At 39.2% G+C, this 18099-nt stretch overlaps 2 protein-coding genes across 3 annotated transcripts in view; both read right to left on the bottom strand.

Annotated features, from left to right (window-relative positions):
- Nucleotides 1–3450: 3450 nt before the first annotated feature.
- LOC142336562 (uncharacterized) lies at nt 3451–4806 on the bottom strand. Its single transcript, XM_075385470.1, has one exon. It carries the CDS (start codon nt 4804–4806, stop codon nt 3451–3453), a length of 1356 nt encoding a protein of 451 aa, XP_075241585.1.
- Nucleotides 4807–12544: 7738 nt separating this feature from the next.
- The window catches only part of LOC142336041 (uncharacterized), an 89795-nt gene continuing 84240 nt past the window's right edge, over nt 12545–18099 (bottom strand). The window contains exons 3-6 of one of the 2 annotated variants that reach the window (XM_075384535.1): nt 14418–15142; nt 13801–14220; nt 13355–13524; nt 12545–12906 (exon numbers count right to left, since the gene is read on the bottom strand). In XM_075384535.1, the coding sequence (XP_075240650.1) occupies nt 12617–12906; nt 13355–13524; nt 13801–14220; nt 14418–15142 (1605 nt within the window). In that variant the 3' untranslated portion in view covers nt 12545–12616. Of the gene's footprint in view, nt 12907–13354; nt 14221–14417; nt 15143–18099 lie in introns of both variants that reach the window. The other variant, XM_075384534.1, reaches the window with a different exon arrangement.

Raw genomic sequence — 18099 nt, forward strand, 5'->3', positions numbered from 1 at the left:
GACTCTCTGGGCATACGAAGAAAATCAGAAATTTAGGATACTGAATCTTGATTCTGCAAAAAAGTCGCAACTTGTATCAAATTGGGGAGACCCCTGCTGTATCTGTGGTAAAAGTTTTGGAGACTCGGAGGATGACAAGGTTTTGCATCACTGTCATTTGACGGGAAGAGTTTATGGTGTCGCTCACAGCAAATGCAACATTGTGCACAGTGGGAAAATTTTTGCCTGTCTTCTTCCATAATCTATCCCGATATGACTCGCACCACATAATAAAAAATCTGAAGCTCCAATCGGGGGAAGAGTTGAACGCAATAGCAAAAACAGACGAGACGTTTATTTCCTTTTCGGTTCGGGTACCAGTTGGAAGTTACTTTGACAAAAGAGGATTAGTAAAAAATATCAAACACGATATTCGGTTTTTGGACAGCATTAATTTCATGGCGTCTAGTCTCGATGCACTTGCAAAAACTTTAGACGAAAGTGATCTCCGCCTCTTAAAAGAAAGATTTCCTGTAGACACGAAAGAAAAATTTGATATGATCAGGAGGGAAGGTTTTTTTCTTTACAGCTACCTTGACTGCTCAGAGAAATTTGAAGCGTCTTTTCCGGAATATGGTTCCAACTGGATCAATACACTTTCTGGCAAACTTGAAGTTACACCAGAACAGTACCAACAAGCTGTTGACGTTTACAAGATGATGAATTGTAAAAATTTTGGGGATTACCATGATTTTTATTTAACAGTTGACGTTTTTCTGCTTGCATGTGTCTTTGAAAAATTTCGAGATGTTTGCCTTGAGGTCTACAGGTTGGACCCAGCATGTTTTTACAGTGCGCCGAATCTCAGCTGGGATGCAATGCTTATTACCAAAGGAGTTGAATTGGAGCTTCTTCAAGAGTACGACATGTTGTTATTCTGTGAGAAAGCTATTCGTGGTGGCTTGAATGGCGTCGGTTCCTTGCGCTATTTCAAAGCCAATAATAAGTACCTTTCAGATTATAAAAGCAGTGAAGCTTCTGTTTTTGGGGCGTTCTTTGACGTCACTTCACTTTACGCTGGAACTATGATGAAAAAACTGCCCATTGGTTCTTTTCAATGGGACGACACTCTAACAGTAGATGATATTGAGCATTTTGATTGCGATGGCGAATACGCTTTTTTCGTGGAAGTTGATCTCGAATATCCAACCGATTTGCACATTGATCATCAAGACCTACCATTGGCTCCCGAAAAACTTGTTATAGAATCTAGCTGGTTGTCTGATTACTGCTCTGACCTGAAGTCAAAACGATCTGCAAAAGTTCCAAAGCTCGTTGAGACTGTATTCGACAAAAAAAACTATATTTGTCACATCAAAAATCTACAATTTTATGTGGAAAAAGGACTCCAGATCACCAAAATTCACAAAGCGCTCAAATTTAAACAAACCAATTGGCTTTCTGTATACATCGAAAAAAACACGATGATGAGAAAAAGTGCCAAAAGTCCCTTTAAGAAAAATTTCTACAAACTAATGTCTAATGCTTGCTTTGGAAAAGAAATGGAAAATAAAAGAAATCGTCGTAAAATTCATTTTGTTAGCGATGAGAAGGAAGCATCAAAGCTATCTAGAAAACCCAATTTCAAATCATTTGAGATTATAAGTGAATCTCTTTGCTCTGTCTCTATGGCACAAAACAAAATTTTTTGGGATAAACCAACGCCAGTGGGCGCTGCGATTCTTGATTTGTCAAAATTGTCCTTGTACGGATTCCACTACAATGAGATGAAACCCCGATATGGAAAAAAGATTTTGGTAACATACAAAGACACAGATTCTCTTCTTTACCGAATAGAAACTGATGATTTTTATGAGGACATGAAAGAATTTCAACACTTGCTTGATCTGTCCGACTACCCTACCGAGCATCCATTGTTCAACCCTGTCAATAAAAAAGTTCCTCTGACTATGAGGGATGAGCTCAATGGTCAGGTGATGGAGGAGGCTGTTTTGTTGCGATCAAAGTTGTATAGCATCAAGTATCAAGGTGGTGTGAAACAAAGTGCTAAGGGAGTGCAAAAAAGCGTTAAAAAAGCCTACATCATGACAAGTTTCTGAATTGTTTAAAGAGTCAGAGCGTAGAGAGGGCACCAATGACAAGAATAACCTCAGAGAAACATCAGATTTTTGTTATAATGACAAACAAAGTTGCCTTGAGTTGCTTCGATGATAAGAGATTCATTCTTGAACCAGGATTGGAAACCCTGCCACATGGTCACTTTTGGTTAAAGCAGAAGCCACCTAACAATGACCAAGCGTTATCCATTCCTGATGATGATGATGAGCAGACGTCTTTGAACAATTTTGATGAAAGCGAAGATGAGAATTTGTCGGACACAAACGAGAAACCATCTGACAAGAGCAGCGGGGCTGAACAATCGGAGGCCTTGGGCATCATTTCATCAACTCTTGACAGTTTTGGTAAGTTGCTTCATTTATAACACTGAACAATTGTTGCCGCTTCATTATAAATTTGACCAGTTTTTAAACCTTTTTGCAGAGGTGCCAGATCCAGGCTTTCTACCTCGTGACCTCCATGCTGACAGTGGCGATGCAGACATCGTCGATTGGAATGACTTGAGTGATGAAGAATATACAGTTGGCACCTCCTCCTTACCGCATAACCCCTTCATTGAGTACGAAGCTGTTGAATGTCATGAGGATGTTGAGACGGAGGAGGAGGGAGACGATGAGGAGGAGCTCAATGAAAGCGCGACAATCTTGCGTGCGCCCAAACGGAGGAGAACTGTAATCGACTCGGACTAACTTTCAAAATAGAACTTTTGTATGAATGCAGCTCAATTATACAAGTGTAAGAGTATATTCAGTATTTAACCTACCATTAAAAAATCTTACAAGTCCAATCTCATTTATTAAATTTATGTTATCCAATTTTAATGCACAGCTCGCGCGAAATTGTTCAACATCAGAAAACACTGGGATCTTTTTCTTTTGAGGTGAACCGTTTTTAGTGAAGAACAAAATGGCAGCGTAAATGCAGTATAAACCGCATAAATTTGATGAAGCTGTTTGAACTGATGTTGATATTTCGTGCAAAACAAAATCTTTGCGATTATATAATCCTTGTAACCGAGTGTAAACATCTATAAAGAAAGCAAGTGGGATGCATAGACTGTTCCAAATTATAATATTTTGGTACAACTTTTGTTTCAAGTTTTTGTTTGATTTGTTGTTCGCGGCCGCAGGAAATTTATAGTACTCGGGAAAAGCTAATAGTAAAATCCAATGTGTGCCTCGCGTCTTAGACTTAGATGTGTTGATTATTTGGAAAACGACAGCTTTTTTGTCAACTTTTGGAAAATTATCGGCCGACCACACGCCTCCAAACTCAAACTTGAGTTCCTTGAACTGTTTTACATTTGCAGCAATTGACACGCTATCAATTAGGTCAAGTGGAAGTCAGGAGCTGGTTTTTGCTGATATCTCGGGCGCTGTTTATAAAAACTTGACTAAACTTTTCACCAATCAGATAGAGCTCTACTGCATCGGCCAGAGCTGTCCCAAACGAAAGCTTAAGTGTGACTGGCGCTCCTGTGAGTTCCGGAAAAAGTGTCAAAGATTTAGATGCCTCCTGTGACGATGTCAAGTCAAATGTTAACATGTAGTGATCGTCAAAATCGTCAAGCTCAATGCCGTTCCCACCATTTTTGAAACCCAAAGCAGTTAAAGTGTTATGATAAAGACGAGAATTGCTGCGAGCGTCGACGGGCGTTCCCGCAATTGGCAATCCGTTGCCCCGACTGATTTCTATGCGCGTTAACCCAAATTTGATGTAATGGAAGGGATCAGTTGCTAAAGTTCCGCGGAATCTTGCATTAGCTATCACGCACATTGTTAATCTCCTGATAGGTTCTGACCCAAAAATAGATTCTTTAACAAAACTGTTTTGACCCGACTGAATTATGTAGCTTTTGCAAAGACTTTCAATGTACGAATATCTTGCTGGCGCTTTCAAAAGTGAACGTTCAATGGAGAGCTTGACAGATTCTGTAAGCGTAACTTTCCTCACAAAAATTGACGCTTTTTCAACGACCGCTGTGAACGATTTTTTGGCATCATCGCCCAAGCCGATGAGGCTAAACTCGTTGCTGGAGCGATAGAGCTTGACCCGCATGCTAACATTTGGCAACAGTAATTTTTCGCACGTGAGAAAATCAACATAAAGTGCGCCATAAAAGTTGAGCTGATAGTCTGAAGCTAGAGTTTTCTCCAGTCGCTTTGCGTACCACTCTGTTGTTGTTCGTTTGTCGTCTGGATCGGGATTGTAGGTGTAGCCTTGACATGCAGCCCAAGTTTTTTTGCTGTCGCTGTTTGTCGTTAGCTCAGTCTCTATAAAAGCTCGATGATGATAAGTATTATTACTGTCTGATATCAAGCAGCCGTTCAGATAGACCTCAACCTGTGAAAATAAACTATGTAGATTGTTGTTTGTGAAGAACACTGCCGTGCCGTCGGATGCCTTTACTTTGTTTCTTCCATCCGCATCATAAATGCTTGCGACCAAAGACAGGTGAAAATAATTGAGGTCAATACAGTTCCTGTTGTCCCCACTAACGACAAAATCAAGAGTAGGTCCATTTGGTCCATACTGCGTGAAAACTTCTTGATCGAAAGCACTTTCATAGTTTACGAGAACACTCGGTTTTTCGAAAAAATCCAGAGCCGTGTGAGTCACTGGGTTACCAATATCGGCTGCAAGACTTTTGAAAGACGCTCCTACTACTACTTCACTCGATGATACCATCGTGTCTAGATTAGGTAAATTTTAAATTTGCAAGGATATCCGCAGAGGAGGCCGAGAGGCGACTGCTCTTTGTGGGTGATTTGGATGAAGTGGTTGCTTGTTGTTTTCGTTTTCTGTTGTTAATTTTTATCTTTTGTTGTTTGCCTGTAGCAACAACTTTTCCTCGCCCCCGGGCTTCCACCGTCGACGTTCCGCCAGCCCGCGCCAATCCGCCCGCGCCGTTCCGCCAGCCCGCGCCAATCCGCCCGCCCGCGCCGTTCCGCCCGCCCGCGCCGTTCCGCCCACCCGCGCCGGTCCGCGTTGAAGAGTCTGAGCAATCGACTTTTTTACAGACGATTTGAGGGCGCTCTTAATCTTTTTTTTCCCTCTCAACGCCTGTCCCAACTCTGGAATAGCTGCTTCAATTAGGTTGCGTCCAACTTTTTTGGCGAGTGGCAAAGCATACTTTCTCAAAAGAGGTAGTGCTGATCGTCCCACCCGCACAGCTAGGGCCCCCAAACCAGCAGCACTAGAACCAAACTGCCTTGCTGGTCCACTACTGTAGGGGGCACTTGCTCGAATTTGAGCATCATAGTGAGAGTCCATTGGTCTTTTTTCGTGCAACTGTTTTTTGTTTTTGAAGTTGTCAAAATGATGCAAAATTTTTCTTCAGACGAAACTTTAGAGTCAGCGATGTTCGACCCCGCGACAAGAAGGGAACAAGATCACCTGTTTCGTTCCTCAGACTGACGGTTATTGATTGAAATGAAGACTTTACAACATCTTTCCACTGTAATTTTGCAAATGAACGGTAGCAAACTGCAGTGGCGCTCTCGACGTTACCTGTCAGCGTAATACTGCGTAGTAGAGACGTACCCTTGCCACCCAAAATTTCATTTTGCACCAAGTCGCAATAAACCAGAATACTGTGAAGTCCAGCATCAATATCCACCGGAAAACGGGCCTCCGATTCGGTTGCACTCAAGGTCGTGACTCCCAAAATGTTTTGCAAATTCTTTGATCTCAACTTGATGGAGGGAAAAAAGAGTCGGCAGATGTTGTTTTTTTGGAAAAGTTTTCAGCTGCGTGTATCTCTAGGCGTTGATCCTCTTTTCTGATGTTCCAGGAAAGAGGCCAACGTCCAGCTTCTTTTGTGTTGAATGCCTTGCAACAAAGCTCAGACATCGGATCGTCAACAGAACTGTATCGGCCAGTCCTTACCTGGGCTAATCGATAGCTGATGTAGCTGCTGCTGCTGCTGACTTCATCGCTCTCTGAGTAATCGTTGAGCGAGGCATTTTCCTCCTCGTCGTCCCAAGACCAGTTGAGAGAGGAAGAGTGGTTGTCGCGAGATATGGTTCCAGAACCTAACAATGTTTCTTGTCTCTTTTGTATCACCGAGTAAAGCTCATCATTGTTTTCTTGTTTTACTTTTGCCTCTTCTTCTTCTTCTTCGTCCATGCTTTCAAAATCCCCATTGGAAAAGTCGTCAGAATCATCAACTCCGTTGCACGCGTCCGTTTCAAAACGTCCGTCAGTGATGTTTTTGATTGTAGAGGGCCAAGAGATTTCCAAAAGAGCCACCTGCCAAGTACCCATTGATTTATTAAGTTCAATGACATTTGGTAAAAGATTTGTGAAGCGGGCCAAAGTGTTCTGCTCATAGGTTTCCATGGATGCATTTGAAATTAAATTTAAAGTGAAACCAGTTGTTGATTGTCGCATTCCTGTGATTGACATATCCGAAACAGAAGTCATATCTGTTGGCATTTGACAAGTTCAGATTCGTAGAAACGACCTTTTATCAATTCGTTTGATTCGTGAGAGACCACCCGATAGGTTGGAGGGTTTCTTGTCAGAATGGCTGAAATGCGAAATAATTCGTGACTGAATTGCAGCTCATATCCCTTGTGAAATGTTTCCAGCTTTTTTCTAATCCTGACTGTGTCACCGACTCGAAAGTTTGGCTTCCGCAGCTGATTATTCAGTGTCAAAGACACTAAGTAACCCAAATGATCAGGTGTTACATCTTTTGGCGCCATTCCGATTACACGATTGGTTCGAGAATTTATTACTTGAACAAACTTTTGCAACTGATCAATGTACCTTTCTGTGTGGTGCTCATTCATGTAACGGTATATCAACGCCTTAAGCGACCTGATATTTCGTTCCGCAAAAGCACTCTTCTTTTCATTATATGTTTGATAAATAGCTATTTTTTTGCCTTGCAGTATCTGGTGAAACCTCCCAAGAATTCGGTACCATCATCAGTCCACACACGTTCTGGAACAACACTGTTTTTTAAACCTTTCTTCTTAGTGATCATTCGGCAAAACGCTGCCTTTGTTGTTGCATATTTGTCTTTCATTGTTTCAACTCTCAAAAATCGGCTCAGCGTATCAACAGCCACTAAAAGGTACCTAACACCGTTATTGGATAAATGAAGAGACTGCATATCTGCCAAATCCAATGACCAGATTTCATTCAAGCGATACGATAATACCTTTAATCGAGGAAAGTTACGCCTCGTTTGCTTGAATTTTGTGTATGTGGAGCTGGTAGATATTTGCGAACAGAAGAATTGGGCAACCCTGTTGCTTTTGCGAGTGAGGCAGCGTTCCCGAGAGCGGTGCTTGAATAAGACACATCTGAATAATGCTTATGCGCTTTTTGAAAACTTGGGTTGATAGTGAGTGCTTGTGACACAATTCTCTCCCGACAACACCTTGTGCAAGTGAAAGTTGCGTCATCATAGTCGCTAGCCGACGACAAACCACTGCAGTCAAAATGGACCCAACCGCAGACTGTACACCAAAACAGCGGCTTCGTTTTTGAGCTTTTACTTTATACCACAAATACTTTATACATGAACCACAGTTCAATCTCTGTGGCCCCGGGTTGGACTCTACGCAACCAATCCTCAACAACACAGACAACAGTAAGTCGCAAAATGCCAACCACTGAACGACATGCATTTTAAAAGTTTTGGATTGATTAAAAAATGGAAAGCCAGGTTGGCGATGCTCCTGCACTGAATTGATTACTTGTTTCTCCATGTGAAGTTGCTGATGTCGCTTTTGTCACCCTCTTGGCAAATGTGTTTGCAACAAGATGAGGTGGCAACTTTAGTTTGGATATAATTTCGAGGTCTTCGCTTGCTAATTTTTTGTTAGGACTCTGTATAGCAATCAGAAACTCCAGCAAGTTAATCGTGGACTTCAAACCGTCTTTGCCTTGTATTACACCTGTTACCGTGTCCAACGTAAAATGCTTTTGATTAAAAATGTTAAGTATACGCTTCGACCGCTCAATTTTCCCACTGCTCATTCCACTTTCGAGCAGTTTGTCAAGTACTTTATCGACTGCATGAACAGGAAGAAATTTGTTTTGTTTCGCTAATGACTCGGTTGCTTGTGAGCTGGCGTTTGTTTGATCTTTCTCCTGGGGGCTTAAACAGAGTGAAAAATCATTGTTGGTGTTACTATTTTTAAAAAGTTCGGACGAGACATTTAGTTTGGCTAGTGCCTCTGAGTCTGATTGATTGACGGATCAGCTTGCACCCAAAATTTCGTTTTTTGCTTGCTTTACTTGGGAGCCAGGAATGTCATCTGCTGAGGAGTTCTTTCGGATTAAAAGGTCGTTGTACGAGTTCAATGACAAAAGAACATACTTCCTTGTGCCAATTTGTTTCTTCGTCTGATTTTTGACAAATGAAGTTCGACATCTGGTGCAATTAATTTTATTAGTGAAATTCCCCCGTGATTGGTCGCCAGAAGTCTACGCTTTTCGGACAGCTTGACTTTTTTTTGACACATCATAGAAATAATATATCGAAATCGTTTGAAAGTATGTTTGTTATTAGTTTTATTAGACAAGCATACATTCCCCTTAACCACGTTGAAAATGCAATCAACTACAAATTTTATAAAACATACATCGGCATGAATTAAAATCAATCTCTGTAAAACAAGTTTAACAGTTGTAAGAATCTGTAAAATACTTTGACTTTGTGAAAGACTCATTCAGTGTTATATATTCGTTGTTTTTGGAGTCTATATGAAACAAGGGTGGTAAATTGTCTGCAGAGCAAATATTCGAAACGAGGCGTAAGTTTTCGTCACAGCGAGGATCCAAATCAATTACTAGATGCCCATATGGCTCCGCGGTAGCGGATCGATAAGCAGACAACAAAAGATCTCGATCTCCCAACTGTCTTCCAAGACAGTCAATTTGAACTATGTCGCATGGACTTTTCAAAAGTAGTAAATGGGTAAGGTTGAGGTCGATTGTCTTCGAATTCGGACTCTTTTGGTTTAAGTTGTGCTTTAAGAAAATAACGTGTTGGTTTTTGTGCCGACCGGATACAACAAGATTTAAAAACTCTAATGAATTAGCGATTTTGTCGAAGACGTCATCAAACACCAGAAGATGGCGCTTAAAATTGGACATTATTTCCAACTTTTTCCAGTCCAGACCATTGAGAAAGTTGATTTCTTCGGAGTTCATTTCTGACTCTAATTTTTTGTAAACTGGCTGCCAGTGCTGATAGATGTAGGTTATGCAATCAAAGTTTGGCCGAAAGATTTGTCTATGTTTCACCAGTAATTCCGCCACTAGCTGTGTTTTTCCGCAACCACTGGGGCCAACAACGGCCATTAGGAAGTGTGGATCGGTTCTCAGTATTTTGTTCATTCTGATTTAAAAACAAGAGTTGACCGTTTTGAAAGTCAAGAAAAATCTACTTTGGATGATTACTTTGGTGTAGGTACAAGGCAACCCAAGAAAAATCCAAGAAGCGACCAGATTTGCGGGTTAGTGATCTGGTAGTAAGTAATGGATATAAAACAAAAGATAACTGCAGAGAGTAGTAGGAAAGAGTGAACAACACATATAATAAGAGATCGTTCAATATGACCGCAGCAGGTTTTCCAAGGAGGACGCTCCTGATTCTGGCTGTCGAAAACAAACTGATTGTTGAGGTCAATTGCACAGTCTGGGTAGTCTGCCATGATCAAGCAAATGTTACACGCTGAGGTGGTTTCGGTGGTTCAACTTTTGAACTAGCCTTTTTAATGGAAAGAAAATACTCCAACAGTTTTATGGCCTCACAAAGCAACTCTAATTCTGCGAGAGTTAAGTCAATCTCTGTTTTCATTATGACCGTTTTTCCCCCAACTTTTTTGTAGCACTGTTTCTGAAGAATTACTTCAGTTTCATCGCCATTATTTTTAACGCAAAGAGCGGCTATCTTAGACACCTGCAAAGTAGGTAAATTAGGGTCAATGGAATTCATGCTCAGAAGGGTAGAGAATTGAAAACTTGAGAATTTTGGCACTTGAATCCTATCCAGTAAAGGAGACCACTAATGTGAACAAGAAGAAAATGATTACGGAAGTTAGGTATAACATAAACATAGCCAGGCCCCAGGTCATAGGTTGACTTCATAAACCCGTATGCGTCATGAAAAATTGCGTGACACCGAACAATTTTTGAATGTTTAAAGTAATTGTGCAAATAACTGTCACCTGGTCCTATTAGACCACCAAAAGGTGCTTTTTTGTTTACTTCACCGAGGCTGCACTTTGGATCAATGGTTAGGCAAACTGCAAGAAAAGCATTTTTGGTATCAGAGTTGTTTTTAAACAGAGAACAGCAAACGGAGAAGTTTTCTAAGACTTTATTCAAATTTTGATGTGGAATCATTGAACGACCAACCGTTTTACTAATCGAGTTTACAAATTATGATCTTAATTTTTTTCCTTATCAGTAATTTGTTTGCTCAGTAGAGTAAATATTGTCAGTTTTTTGGTCTCTTTCATCCGAGCTCTCATTGGTAATCGAATCTTCCCAGCACTCCCAACAATTGCATTGAGCTTCTGTGAGTCCACACTGTACTTGCAAAAACGCAGAGTGTTCAGACATACTTATGCTCCCGTAACCAGCAGCCAAAATATCAATGTAAGATTCTAGAGCTGATTTAAATGGCGAATCACTGCTCTGGAGGCTCTCTATTTTTGCCATCAGGCGACGCTGATCTTCAGTCAGACAAGAAAGATGCAGTGGTCTTACGGGGCAAGCTTTTTCCATTTCCCAGACAATATCCATTTTTTCGTTAGATCTTTTCTCAAGTCCTAGCTCGTCTGCTCTGAGAAAATGTTCGAACTGATCTCCACGACGAACAACGTCCACAGCACCAATTCCGAGAAATTGATTGATAAAAATTTGCAGGGGTTATTGAGGAATAAACATCCGGGTTCGTATTTCATACAATACTTTGCCTTCGTGTCTAACAAACGCCTTGATTGTCTTTTCCATCTGCTTCGGATTGTCACTGCACACCATGATGTGTTGGTGATCTCAAATCTTCACACCAGCGAAAGCAGTTAGAAGTGTTTTGTGCGCCAGCCTCTTGAGAAATAACTGCAAAGTCGTAGTCTGTGTGAGAGTCGATCCAATGAGCGAGGCCACGCGTTTGATTTTGAACGGAGAGTGAAATCTCATTTGAATCAAGTTTTCTCTTTTTCTGAGAAGAAACGTTTGTCTCTAGCGTCAGTTTTGTCGGTACAAGTAACTTTGCCGAATAAACTATGAATCGGTAATGTTTTGGCAAGTACTTTGACACACTCATCTGTTCAACTGATTCACAAAAAATTTTCTGTTCAACTGATTGAGCAAAAAGTATATTGAAAATGAAACGAATTGAGAAGGGAAAAATTTGCATGATAAGATAAACAAACAAAATTTCTGAAATGGAATTTTCTTCAGTACGAAAGCCAATAAACTGGAAAAATTAACAAGGGAAAAGTCCAAACAAGATAAAGGAAATCGCCTTAAAAGATAGACAAATAATATTTCTGTAATGAATTTTACCTAGCACAAAAAGACAACTTTTACTCTCAGGAATCGAACCAAATTAGGGGATACAATTGCAGCATTAAACAGTCGCGGTTCCTGAAAGGCCAAGTTGCCTTGGTTTTCAAAAGTTTTAAAGACAATTTGTAGTTTGATTAACCTAGACAAAGTGCATCAAGACTGACTTGAAATGATAAGTTTAGCAATTATTTCATAGGTGAATAATGTTTCTTAGAGGTTGGGAAAACGTTCAAAAGAGCATGGATCGATTTTAAGAAAATGGGGTTTGGCGCAGTGGTTACGTCTTTGGATCGAAAAAATTTGAATTTCGCACGCGTAGGTTCGAATCTGGGTGGGGAAAAGGTTTTGGTAGAAATGTGTTAAAAAGTGTGCGGCAGACCCCCCTATTTCTTACTACTGCCCAGTGGAGGTCCAAGGGCGTCGATCGTGTGAGGTTTCAGAGGGAATGAGGTGGAGGGATGCGGACAAGGATTAGAAGGGGGGAGATGGAGAGGGTTAGCGGAGTGGGGTCTCAAGTAGTGGAGAGGTGAAGTTCAGGGGTGGAAGGGAGGTCACAGAACCGCCCTTCACACCATGAATTTATCTCTTATCAACAGTTTCGCTGAATTGCATACTTGGAGACTAGTAAGGCGTTCAGGCTCAAAAACGGCAGAATAATGACCAAATGTTACCGAAATAGCTGAATAGTTTGTCTCATTATTGTTGATTTCAAAAACGTTGGACAAAATCTCTTATATCTATGGATTTGAAATCTATTCACAGAAATGATACCACGAATGTTGGTCTCGTCCCTTAATTGTGGAAACTATCAAGTAGACAGATGATAGCTCCCAAATAACACCGCAGAACCAATCGAAACTAAAATCTCACAAAGTGTAAAAACCTACCACAAAGTAACATTTAATTTTTTTTACAAAACAATAGTGCTCTATAATATATTACAGAAATTACCGTCTAGTTAAAAGAAAAGCGAGCTAGTTGTCTTCTGACTTGTATTAAAAAGTTGCAAACACTTGCAAAGCTTTATAATGTCTTCCGGGTTCAACTCTGATACGTCAGCGGTATCCACAGTGCTATGATCAAAGGTCGAAATGATTTGTACCAAATAATGCGAAGATATCAATGACGAAGCCTCCGATCCGAGAATACCGAACTGGTTCACACATTTCATAATCAACACAGGATGCTTGCCCTCATCAAATTGGCAATCTGTCACAAGATGACTAATCACTTTTTTCTTTCGTCTCTCTGAAACACGTTAAAATGGCGGCGAGTTATGATGAAATAAGATGCGAGCTAAAAAGAATCGCCTTAAAATGTGAACCTCGAGCGCAGTATACTCATCCAAAAATCAATTGCAGATATTAACTCCTAGCTTTGTCCCATAACAGTGATTAAATTTCGAGCCCGAAACATCGTAAACATCAATGTGAAGCAAAGTCGTCAACTAAAGCGTAAGCAAAAACTAAAGAATAAGACCGAAAGACATTTTTTTAAAACAAAAAAGACGAAAGTCTTTGAAGATGGTTTTAGTTGAACTTAAAAAATTCAAATTAATGCAGCATTCACAAATAGCGCAACCTCGTATCGACCACGCGCAAGAACGACTGATCTGATAAATTTTATGAGCGCTAAATTGATTCCGGCAAGGTGTTATTATTTCTAAAGAGTTTCCTTCTAAACACTGAGAACTTACTGAGTTCAAGTCGTAGCTCATGGTTGTCTGAATCTGCTAAATCTATCATCGCCTCTAGACTGAAGATTGAATGTCCATAAAAATGACTTTTCTGCAGAAGTTTTGATGTCTTCATGTTGTCCACTGCAATATTGCGCTCATTTGCTCGGCAGTCAGCTGGTTTTTTAACCCTGAAAACGTAAGATACGACCCATCGATCAATTCTGTAGCACAATTCTCCAATCAACCTCTTCATTGAAACTTTAAGCCGCTTTCGCTCTTGTGAAGTCGAATTGGTCATTGAATTTTCCAATTGAGAATCACAAACACTCAACAGGAGAAAATTTTGTGACCTGTTTGAAATATTTCCAGACACGTTAGAAGAACCATCCGCTTTTTTACAACTTTGAACCAATGATACTTTACGAGGAGTGGAAAACTTTGGTGTATTATTGGCATGTACAAACTTGGATTCTGTAGTTTTCATAGGTGTTTGAAATTGACTATCACATGTAGATGCCTCAAACACACTGACTTGATCGCACAGCGGTAAGATCAAACTTCTCGTACAGTTTTCTGACAAATTTAACTTGTTCACATTTTGAGAGCTCCGGACTCGTTCATATAAATCCATCAATTTTCGGAGATAAATAACAGGACAAAACTGTGTACTTTTTGATGCGTCACCATTGGAGCAGCTCGGATTCAAACCTGCTGATACTTCCAGAATCAACTCATTCAAGCCAGAAGTCAAAAGATCTTGAAGATTTCGGAACTTGCGATGTTCCTCCACGGCTTTCCGCCGAAGATACAGCTGACACTCATCGAAAGGAGCACATGCAGTCGCATACTCTTGCGTTGAGGCACATGTTTCATTATTCTGATCCCTAAAGCAAAAACAGCAATTAAAAGGCTAAAGTAATTGCAAATATTATTGTGACCTGCTGACCGAAAGGAGAGAAGTTTCATATTTTTCTTGAAAGGCCTCCCGAGGACATTTGTCAGAGGTTGAAAGGGTAGGGTAAAAACCTTTTGAAGAGGAATTTACTAAAAGCACTACTGGCTTGCATGTATAACTGCTGACCTTTCTTGCAATCTCTCATCTTGCAATTCACTCGACTGCTGGAATTCAGCGCGAAAAACGTCATCGTCGTTGTCTTCATTACACTCATCTGAGTTTTGCTTGTCAATTGCTTGTAATGAAATGTGAGGCACTGGTGACGTTGGACACGAGAAAGTATCATTAAACGTTCGGTTAACATCCGAGGTCACATTTTCATTTTCACTCCAATTAGTCCGTTTACTGTGAATTAGAGTTTCACTACGTCTAGTGTGAAATAATGCGGCGTCCATTAGATTGCTTTCTGATTTGCGTGCTACTAAGTCCATGCTATGGTATCTATCACCCATTCCATGCTGCTTCGATAAAACCAATTCATCCTCGCTGTGATAACCAGATTTTTCATTACGTTGGATCGCGGAGCTGTTGAATGGTTGGCGACTTCCCGTCAATTTTCGGGTTTCTCTGAGTTGAGCTGTGGCACTTCCAGATACACGTTGCCAGCATGACTGTGGGGTAACTGTATTTGATGGTTCTTCGGACGAATTGACGAAAGAATTCCGGATGCCACTAAGGTCTAGGCGAGATACAATAGCGTTTGTGGGGATACTTTCGGCCAAAGAAATTAAAGAATCGCTGAATGTAGATTGAAGCTGAATTACATCATCTGCTGCAGACTTAGTAGACTTCAAGGGAGATTGTGAAATGCATAGAGGGCTTTCAATTCTAGGAGCTCCATGAGATGTAATCTGAAAATATTCAATAATTATTCTTGTAACAAAAATTTGTATGCATTATTAGAAGCTTAAAATAAATGTTATTTTACGTTTTCGCAGACGACGGCAAAGCTTCTTATACTATACAAAATGATCTTGAGACGTCTTTAAAGTGGGCAAAAACAAACTCAAATGTTTTTCTATAATGGAAAAACACAATTTAGCCCTCAACCCACAAGCTAATTGCATTTGTACGCTCGGAGATCCAAAATGTTTGTCCAATTCGTCAGAATTTGACTTTCTTGTTTGTGTACACAATAAACTAACGTAGAAGTGCCACCTTACTGTCGCACTTCAATTTACTTTGCATTGTTTTTATTAGACTTTACTTTTTTAAACTTCAATCCAAAGCAATCTGATTTTCAATTTTGTGTTAGTGAAGTAACAGTAGCGACTCCGACAGTTTTGTTAGATTAGCGTCCGTGTCATTGTAACATCTGCAGTCACAGATGCTGCTGTCTTCATCAAACCTTTCGTCGACAAACTTCGACATAACACGAAACAGTTGGCTTTTCAATACAACAAGGCGACTCAGCAATGTGCGGTGGCACATAACGTTCCGGCCCATCCACACTTTGTCGGCATAATTGTCTACCAAACAAGGAACAGATAGAGAACCCAAAAATTATTTTTTGGGAATACCAAAAAACCCATAAAGGCCCAAGTAATTTTCAAAAAAATTGTGTATGAACGATAAGATAGCGTCCAAAGCAAATATCTCAGTGGAGTAAAAATTGAAGCATTAAATTGCTTTGATATGCCAATAATAAGAAAGCGAGTCAAGACGAACAGCAAAATCAAACAACAACAAACATTAAATACATCGAAAACTTTTTGTCCGTTTTAAAAAACAAAAATTAATAACAAAGTCAACATACCGTCAGATGAACCTAAAACTAAACAAAATAACTTATAAATCACCAGAAAAGATATGGACAGGTCCATAAAAAGGTTTGGTAACAATTAGACAAAAAAGAACAAAAACAGTAAAGTTAAAAAATTCGCTTATTTTTTTTTTGAAACAATTAACTTCAAAGTAATTAAAATCAATAGATATCAAGTAAAATATCACAAAGGTTTACGATTACTAATGCTTCTATAGAAGGGCATTAGGACCTGTCCTTATTCATTTAAGCGGCTTAAAAGAAAAAACAACAAACAAAAATTCAATTGAAACTTGCAAGAAAACGCTGTCAAAACCGTCAAGCCATATTTCGGCCCTCAAAATATATTCGTTTGCGCCTTTTTCAAACACCAATGAAGTAGTATTAGGCCATTTATTAGTGAGACTAGGTAACAATTAGACAAAAAAGAGAAGGGCAAAAGTATGTAAAAAATTTGATTTTTTTTTGGAAACAAAATTATATCCAAAGTCATGAAAAACATCAATTACGAAACGAAATATTTAAATATGGTCGTTTATTCATCCGAAAGAATCTTTGAGGCCTGCAATCATCCAGAATAATTCTTGCGTCTACAAAAAGAACGTCAAACATGACAAAAATCAAATTAATTTACTTTTTTGTGAAAAACTGGTGTCGAAGTCAGTAAGGTCACAACGCATTTTTTTTAAAAAAAATTGGGACTCAATCCCTTTTGACACCTTCCCCTGACACCCATAATGTCATATTTGACCTGTAATTAACGATATTAGGTACCAAACAGAAAAATAAGAAGAACAAACTTGCGAAGTTAAGTTTTTTTTTTAGTTTTGGAAAACGATTGTTCTCAAAGTCATGAAAGCCATCAGCTATCTACTAATATCAGAATATCGGCTCATCTATTCTTACTTGAAAAGCCAGTGAAACCTAAAACTATACAGGAAATTTCACACAACTGATTTGAAAATGTAAAAATGGCAGTTAAAGACAAAATTAAAAAGTTCAATTAATTTCTTGAAGAAAGAAGTGTCGAGGCCGTTAGAACGATAATCTGTATCTTAAAGGATATTAATATGTTCATTTGTGCTTCATTTTGAACGCTAATAATGTGACATGGGAACTGTCAGTGTTGTGATAATGTGACTAGAGAACGTGAAAAACTGTCAAATTTCTAAAAACAAAAAAAATCTGAAATCTAGTGGTATCAGAGCCAGTAAACAATAACTTCAGGCTTAAAAACGCAATCGAGACTAAATTTCAAATCAATAGATTGAAGAGGCATTCTTTCTTTTCTGACACTAAGCTGCAAGTTGACCAAATTAAGAAAAAAATGGAGGAAAAGTTCATTAAGCCAATATTTATATAAAAGTCAATTTAAAAAAGCCGAAATTTTTTTAAAAGTCGAAACGATCATAAACTTTCAAGTAAAAAACTAAATGCAATAGCTTGGAGCTTCTTAGGAAGCCAACTGGAAATGTCACTCCTGAGCTTTCATTTTATATGTTCTGTTCTTTATTAATAAAAATAGGTATTTTTTCAAAAAAAAAACGACTGATTGCAATACGAATTCTTTTTGGATTGTAAAAGTCCACGATGGCTTAAAACTAGCCCTGCTATTGCTTACTGTCTGTTAGGAACTATTGATTTTTCGAATATTGTAGATATAGATAACTTGTTGGTTGAAAACTCAAAAACAAAATTCTGCATTTTTGATGAGAAACGAGTAAAGCTAGCAAAAAACGACAAAGTTTTAATTACAGAGCACTGTCAGTGGAAGTTGAAGTAAGAATAACCCCCTTCTGAGTCTACAAAGATTGTGTTAGTGTTGTTTGAGGTTGCAGTGCCGACAAATTTAATCAAACGTGGACTAAATAGCTTATTTCGGGCTGTTTTTGATGAAAAAGGCTGAATTTTGAAATATTTATCCAAGAGTTTTTGACCAAAGAAATTAAATCAGAAAAATCAACAAGGCTTGTTTCTCTTTAAAAATAAATTCAACGACACTATTCTTGAAAATTTCAACAAACTCTTAGCAAAATTGACAAAAAT

The sequence above is a fragment of the Convolutriloba macropyga genome, chromosome 3, assembly GCF_964194025.1.
Source record: "Convolutriloba macropyga chromosome 3, txConMacr16.3, whole genome shotgun sequence".
NCBI classification, from domain to species: domain Eukaryota; kingdom Metazoa; phylum Xenacoelomorpha; order Acoela; family Convolutidae; genus Convolutriloba; species Convolutriloba macropyga.